Here is an 8,276-nt window from a genome sequence, read left to right on the forward strand (position 1 = left end):
TTTAATTGTTTGGTAAAGTAGAAGTATCAACCATGTTGACATTATGCGATTCTCAGAAGGTGAAGCAGGTAAATGTTAATGTTGACATATGAAACCGCAGGTAAAGATAAGACTCATGCCAGCATAATCCTGGACACAACACGGATAGACAACCTATCTCCTGAAGCCTAACTGTTCTACTTCATTAACATGAGTCTCAACGACAACGATTTAACTGACTCTCCTAACTAAAATTCGTCCTGGTTGCTGATGTCCATCAACAGTTGACAACAGGCTCTTGTTGATTCAGACAATGGCAACTTCACGGTAGCGCCAGTGCCCAGCCGCTGCTGCTGCCAAAGCGACCATTCTCAGAACCCGCATACACAACAAGCACAGTCTAACTGTCATTAGTTTCAGGTATTTCTCATGCCGCCGTTTCCAGTTTTCCCCTGAATCGCTTCCAGTTCCAGCCTGAATTTATCGCATTTCGAGCCATCACCGCATATTTCTTTGCCAATGTCAGCTACTTTACTCAGCAGCATTCCATACCTCATGGTATTTTCTGATTGGTCTGTGCCACGGCTGTCCAAGCATTTCTCCCTGTACTGTTTCATCTGCTCTTCTTTAAATTTGGCAGTCCACCTGGGCACTATGTATTGCCCTGGTATTTCGTTGACCCCAAACTGTGTGAAAAGTCTGAATATGTGGCAGCACGGTATACCATCCCTAGTGAACTTTGCACATTCGCATTTGATTGCATTGGTGCTGGGTTCAACTAACAGCTCGAAGGAATTTCTGTCAAACTCTGGGTTCTCGTAGGCAGACACCTTTTCCAGCCTGTACACTGTCCCCGTCTGTATCTCCTGCACGTTGAATGCTGTAGAATGGAGTAGCTCCCTCTGCACTTTCAGAAATATCTGCCTTGTGTAAATGCGTGCTGCATGCTTTTCTATTGGTTGCATTGAGAAACATGAAGGTTCAGTTCTTGATTGCAGCCTATCTTCATCATCCGTTTCCATTATCCTCTCTTGCACGTCTTCATATCTTTCAAGAAACTTCTCTATTCTGTCCTTAGGAAGCACATAGTCCCTGAATAATAAGTTTGACCCCTCACAACATCCAGTCATTTCCACAAATGGATAGAAATCTTCTTTGAAATAAACAGGCACCCACTCTTTCCTTGTTTCCCACAAGAGTTGTAGGTACTCATTTCCACTTGCACTGTATCTCTCAATCAGCGCAGCCCATCCTTCCTCAAATTCTGTTTCTGTCAGAGAGTTGTTAACTAGGGCATGCAACTCTGAATTTATGTCACCTCTTGCTGCTATGAAACCTCCAAGCTTTTCCCGTGCTTTCCTCATTACATGGAACTTACAGAACCTGAGCTTTACTTGTGGCATAACCTCCGAAATTGCTTTTGCTATAGCTTCATCCTGGTCTGTTATGATTGCTCTTGGCATTTTCCCTACCATTACATGGAGGAATGTTTGGAACATCCATTTGAAGGTTTCAGCTTTCCGATCCTGTAGCAAGGCGTATCCAAACACGAGAGTTCTTCCATGCTCATTCATTCCACTAATAGAAGTGAAAAGCATATTGTGACTAATTGTGCTATAGGTGGTATCAAATGATAAGACATCTCCGAAGATCTCGTAATCAAGCCTCGACCTCGCATCAGTCCAGAAAAGACTCCTAACTATGCTATCTTCATCTGTTTGCATGGTGATGGAAACACATGGGTTTTGCAGCTCCAGTTCCTTCAAATGCTTCACTGTTGTTTCTACGTCCGAGTTTGGTTTTCCCTGTTGTTCTGCACACTGTGACGTATTCGCATCTTTTGTGTTGAATGGTAAGCTCCCCAAAATACCTCTCATTCTCTTGAAGATCTTCATAGCTTTCTTGGGATGTATACTACTTTGTTGCAGAGCTCTTAAAAACGATTTTTCTTCAGCTGACATGTGTTTGCAGCTAAGGAAGAATTTTGTGAGTGAGGGGCTTGGGCATAACGGATGGTTGTGCTCACTCCGAACTGATGTGAACTCCCATTGCCCCTTAACAGGCTTCACGACCGCCCTTGCCTCACACTGTGCCTTATTCACAGAATATACTTCCCTCTTCCTCTTCAGGTCCTGAGATGGCGCCAATTTGCGGCTCCGGTTGCATTCCACGTGGAACTTCTTTCTCATAAAATTTGGTCCCCTAATTGCCACAAAACCAGACAGGAGAGCATGCGCACTATAGTATCGGGTCGCATCTTCAAGGGTTGGGAATCTCATTCCAACTTCTGGTGGCCTTGGATTAACCAACTCCTCAAAACCAGGATAGTAGTACTTCCCTGGTTCTTTATCCGTCTCATTCCCAGAGCTGCCGTCTGAATCACTTCCACTGCCTGTGTCATTGATTGGCATTTCACTGATTGCCAGAATATCATGTAACTGGCTTTGTTCTTCAGCAAGCTGCAGTGAAAGGTCTGCCGAGTTTGCATGTATCTCCAATTCATCTGACAGTGCCCCTGAACTCCAATCTGCACCGATTACTGGTTGTTCCTGAATGCAAATTAAAAAAAAACATATTAAATTCGTAGAAAATATATACTAGTAAGATTTTCTCGCCATCCAGTTAGCCCCAAGATACGTTTTATTTTGGGGTTCCAATTTTTTCTTTCTTTGGGTTCTCCAAACATCAGGTTGAAACCCAATGGCCACAATCACTATGTGTTTGCGGTTTCTTTCCCCGACTTGTTCAATTATATGAACCTTTCTGTCACTAGAACCTACAGCAATTTCACAAACTTCATTTTCACTTCAATTCTATCACAAGAAGAAGAAAAATTGAGATACATCTATTAGCAACCAAACTTGTATGATATCTGTTGGAAGAACAAAGCCTTGATGGGAGAACTGACAAACAGAACAATCAGCACATGACCTGCCTTTTTCCTGACATACATAGGAAAAAATTCATGTGCATACCTGATCAGAGGAGATGATTGCGTATTCATCCATCGCGAGTATCTGCCGCCCGACCGTGCTGTGGGTGGGGAGGAGGGGACGAGGGAGTCTAGTCTAGATCCAAATTGCCGTAGCAGGGGAGGGGAGGGGAGGGGAGCCGGATCTGTGCTCTATGCGGCGGCTGCTAGGGGAAGGGGGGGTGGGATGGTGGGAGGGCTGGATTGGACGCGGGGAGAGGGGGGACGATGAGATGGCTGCCGCCGCCGTCGAGGAGGATGGCAGGCGTTGCGGCCGGCGGCCGGAGCGCTGTGTCTGTTTTTCGCTTTTCTGAGTGGACGCTGTTTTTTTTTAGACAAACGATGTGTTTCTTCTGTCTTTTTTTTTTGAGTGGTAAACCAAAGCTTTATTATGGCGATGCCGAACGGTTTACAGGAATAACAAACTGGTCATGGGGTACTCCCAGCCACAAATGGCGACCAACATTTAAAGAAGACGAAAATTTAGCTAAATTATGAGCATCAATGTTCCTCGCCCGACCTTCAAAAATAAACTCACAGCTTCTGAAACTCCTCGCCCTGACACGAATCTCCTTGATAATGGCACTGTATGGGCCTTCAGTTCCGTTATTAATATCCGCCACCACAGTCTTGTTATCACATGCGATGATAATGTGTTCAACTGATAAATCCAAAGCTAGGTTCAGCGCTTCTCGACAAGCTAGCGCCTCTAGCGTCCCTAGGTCAGAAATATCTGAAAAGGCCATAGCCGACGACCCTAGATAGACGCCATTATGGTCTCGGCAGAGTGCCGCAGCTGCACCGCTCCTACCGTTCCTCGCCTGGCCTCCATCAACTTGTATCTTCGCAACTCCCACAGCAGGGGCTAGCCATGTACTAGTACGCCTTGCTCCCGAGCTAGTCGCAGCCACATTTTGTGCAACATGCGCTGGGGTCTTCAGAGAATCTAGTTCAGAGATGAAGCTAGTTACAAAAGCATGTGTAGCATGAGGGCTCTGCAGGACTCCCTCATGGATAGCTTTACGCCTTGCCGTCCATAATGCCCACAAAGTCACGACCAGCTTGACCATGCTAGCATGTGGTAAATCATTAAACATACAGAATAACCAGCGCTTAGCATCTTGCTCTGTAGAAGCCTGAATATAATCAGCAACGTCATCATCCACAAGGGCCTAGACACACCGGGCAACAGAGCACTGCATCAGTGAATGCCGCCAGCTATCCTGCATCCCACATAGCTGACATTTGTCATCATCGGACATATGCCTCGTGTGTCGAACATCTTCGGTGGGAATGGAATGTTTAGCAAGCCTCCAAAGGAAATTTCTAACCTTCCCCGACACTTGGACAGACCAAAGCGATGTCCAAGATTTGGCTTCCGCTTCGTAGTTAGACATGCCTGCATTACCCTCAAGCCAATCCTCCCTTCGCCTTTTAGTGTCTGCTAACATTCGGTACGCTGAATGGACTGATGTGTTTCTTCTGTCGGGGGCTCTGCTGCGGCTGCAATGGCCCATGGGCCATGGCTAGTTGATTGGGCCGTACTTGCTTAAAAAAGTGGAGCAAACCCTGTTTCTCAAAACAAAAAAAGTTGAGCAAACCCTAATCCATCCCATGTCTATACTATTTGGAGTAAGATTTGGAAATTATCTTATCCAACAGAAGTGAGGATTTTTATTTGGCGTACCTTACACGGAACCCTCACGTGTCGTGTTACACTTGCAAATAGACATATGAAAGTTTCGGCTACCTGCCCATCATGTTTGAATGGGCCTGAAGATACAAAACACTTGTTATTTATGTGGCAAAAGGAAAATGAGGTTTGGGAGAAGCTGGGATTGCACGAACCCATTAAAAAAGCATGTGCGGTCGATCGTGCGGGAGAGGCAATATTCGAATTTCTACTTCTTATGCCAGAACACGAGCTATCTACGTTTCGCCAGTGCGCATACAGAATGTTCGTGAACTGATCACTATAACAGCATGACCTTCATGGTGGCAAAGACGTTCACTAGTGCATCAGGAGAAGTCCCAAGATGGATACCAAATTTTGATAGGAGCTCGTGCTATAACGACAAACTATGTTAATGCCCAATCCTCAGGGGCAACAAATAGAATAGAGGGATGGACGAGACCCCCTCTAGGTTTTGTGAAATTAAATGTCGATGCTTCTTTTGATCAAGACATGCTTAGAGGCACATCGGGAGTTGTACTTAGAGACGGCAAAGAAAGATTCATTGTTGGGGGGAATCGGAGGATGGATTGCTGTGTAGATGTTTTAACAGCAGAAGCCATAGCACTACGATTTGGCATATTACTTGCACAAAAGGCAGGAAGCAACCGTCTTCTTGTTAACTCCACCAATATGGAAGTAATTGACACAATGATGAATGGAGGACATTCAGAGAGAGCGGCGGCTGTTGTGTTTGATGATTGTTATTTTTATGGCTCGTGATTTTCCGTTAATTAGATTTGAACATTGTAATAGGAAGGCAAATAAAGTAACCGATGAAATTGCTAAATTAGCTAAATTTTCTGAGACAAGGGATTGGTTCGAGGAACCTATGAATGATATTGTAAATTTCCTTATAGATGATGCGACCATTATTTCTAATAAATAAAGAGGATGTTTTATTTCAAAAAAAGAAAGAAGTCTATTTTTCACCCTCAAATGTGCCTCAATGGACAAAAAAAACTGAAGTCGATTTTCATACGATTTTGCCCCTTAAATATCTGAAACCAGGTAAACCTCCCCTTTGAGCAGTGTTGTTGTGATTTAATCGGGTTTGAAAGATGACATGGCATTATTGGGTCAGTTAAGAGAGTACATGTGATATGGCATGGTTGGGTTGGGTTAGATTGATCACACAACCTCCTCATGTAATCTCTCTCTATCCCCCGCTACAATCGCCATCACCACCGAAGGTTGTGTTCTCTTTGAGTTGAGGCTGCTACAATTGGTGGTTTCCAACACACAACATAGTCAAGGGTCTCTAGCGATAGGGAGCCGAGTCCGAGCAGGTATATTCCAAGCCCGGAATGTTCGAGTTGCCCTCAAACTTGTTCATGCCGAAGTGCATGGCCTTCTCGTCGATGAATCCACCGCGGTGATTGATACTTCTTCAACATATCTATAATTTATGAAGTATTCATGCCATGTTTACAATAATTTATATGTTTTTGGTGCACTTTTATACGATTTTTATGGAACTAACTTATTAATATAGTGCCCCATGCCAGTTGTTGTTTTCGACATGTTTTTGGCTTTTCAGAAAATCCATACCAAACGAAGTTCAAATGCCATGAAATTTTACGATGATTTTTTGGGACCAAAAGAGATCCCTGAAGCCTGGGAGGTGGACCAGACAAAGTCCAGGGGAGTGCTACCTCTTGACCACTGCGTTGGATTTCCTTGAAGAGGAAAGGAGATGCAGCAAAGTAGCGTAAGTATTTCCCTCAGTTTTTGAGAACCAAGGTATCAATCCAGTAGGAGGTTACACGCGAGTCCCTCGTACCTGCACAAAACACATAACTCCTCGCAACCAACGCGATAAGGGGTTGTCAATCCCTTCACGGTCACTTACGAGAGTGAGATCTGATAGATATGATAAGATAATATTTTTGGTATTTTTATGATAAAGATGCAAAGTAAAATAAAAGCAAAGTAAAAAAGCAAAGGAAATAACTAAGTATTGGAAGATTAATATGATGAAGATAGACCCAGGGGCCATAGGTTTCACTAGTGGCTTCTCTCAAGAGCATAAGTATTTTACGGTGGGTGAACTAATTACTGTTGAGCAATTGACAGAATTGAGCATAGTTATGAGAATATCTAGGTATGATCATGTATATAGGCATCATGTCCGAGAAAAGTAGAGCAACTCCTGCCTGCATCTACTACTATTACTCCACTCATCGACCGCTATCCAGCATGCATATAGAGTATTAAGTTAAAAACATAGTAACGCCTTAAGCAAGATGACATGATGTAGAGGGATAGTTTCATGCAATATGATAAAAACTCCATCTTGTTATCCTCGATGGCAACGATACAATATGTGCCTTGCTGCCCCTTCTGACACTGGGAAAGGACACCGCAAGATCGAACCCAAAGCTAAGCACTTCTCCCATGGCAAGAACAACCAATCTAGTAGGCCAAACCAAACTGATAATTCGAAGAGACTTGCAAAGATAACCAATCATACATAAAAGAATTCAGAGAAGATTCAAATATTATTCATAGATAGACTTGATCATAAACCCACAATTCATCGGTCTCAACAAACACACCGCAAAAACATGGCCAAAGAATGTTCGTCCCTACAAAATCATATAGTTTAGTCATGCTCCATTTTCGTCACACAAGAATGCTCTCATCATGCACAACCCCGATGACAAGCCAAGCAATTGTTTCATACTTTAGTAATCTCAAACCTATAAACTTTCACGCAATACATGAGCGCGAGCCATGGATATAGCACTATGGGTGGAATAGAATATAATGAGGGGGTTATGTGGAGAAGACAAAAAGGAGAAAGTCTCACATCAACGAGGCTAATCAATGGGCTATGGAGATGCCCACCGATTGATGTTAATGCAAGGAGTAGGGATTGCCATGCAACGGATGCACTAGAGCTATAAATGTTATTAAAGCTCAACAAAAGAAACTAAGTGGGTGTGCATCCAACTTGCTTGCTCATGAAGACCTAGGACACTTGAGGAGGCCCATTGTTGGAATATACAAGCCAAGTTCTATAATGAAAAATTCCCACTAGTATATGAAAGTGACAAAACAAGAGACTCTCTATCATGAAGATTATGGTGCTACTTTGAAGCACAAGTGTGGTAAAGGATAGTAACATTGTTCCTTCTCTCTTTTTCTCTCATTTTTTTGGGCCTTTTCTCTTTTTTTTATGGCCTTTATCTTTTTTTCCTCACTTGGGACAATGCTCTAAAAAAATGATGATCATAACACTTCTATTTATTTACAACTCAATGATTACAACTCGATACTTAGAACAAGATATGACTCTATATGAATGCCTCCGGCGGTGTACCGGGATATGCAATGAACCAAGAGTGACATGTATGGAAGAATTAGGGACGGTGGCTTTGCCACAAATACTATGTCAACTACATGATCATCCTAAGCAATATGACAATGATGAATGTGTCATGATGAACGGTATGGTGGAAAGTTGCATGGCAATATATCTCGGAATGGCTATGGAAATGCCATAATAGGTAGGTATGGTGGCTGTTTTGAGGAAGATATATGGAGGTTTATGTGTGAAAGAGCGTATCATATCACAAGGTTTGGATGCAC

At 43.2% G+C, this 8,276-nt stretch overlaps 1 protein-coding gene across 1 annotated transcript; it reads right to left on the bottom strand.

Annotated features, from left to right (window-relative positions):
• LOC125524192 (protein FAR1-RELATED SEQUENCE 5-like) lies at nucleotides 1-3,287 on the bottom strand. The gene is made up of 2 exons (XM_048689270.1): nucleotides 2,955-3,287; nucleotides 1-2,528 (listed from the first exon to the last, which is right to left on the bottom strand). The coding sequence occupies exons 1-2, from the start codon at nucleotides 2,985-2,987 to the stop codon at nucleotides 396-398; spliced, it is 2,166 nt and encodes a 721-aa protein (XP_048545227.1). The 5' UTR covers nucleotides 2,988-3,287; the 3' UTR covers nucleotides 1-395.
• Between the last annotated feature and the right edge of the window lie 4,989 nt (nucleotides 3,288-8,276).

Source organism: Triticum urartu, chromosome 1 (assembly GCF_003073215.2).
Source record: "Triticum urartu cultivar G1812 chromosome 1, Tu2.1, whole genome shotgun sequence".
Taxonomy (NCBI): Eukaryota; Viridiplantae; Streptophyta; class Magnoliopsida; order Poales; family Poaceae; genus Triticum; species Triticum urartu.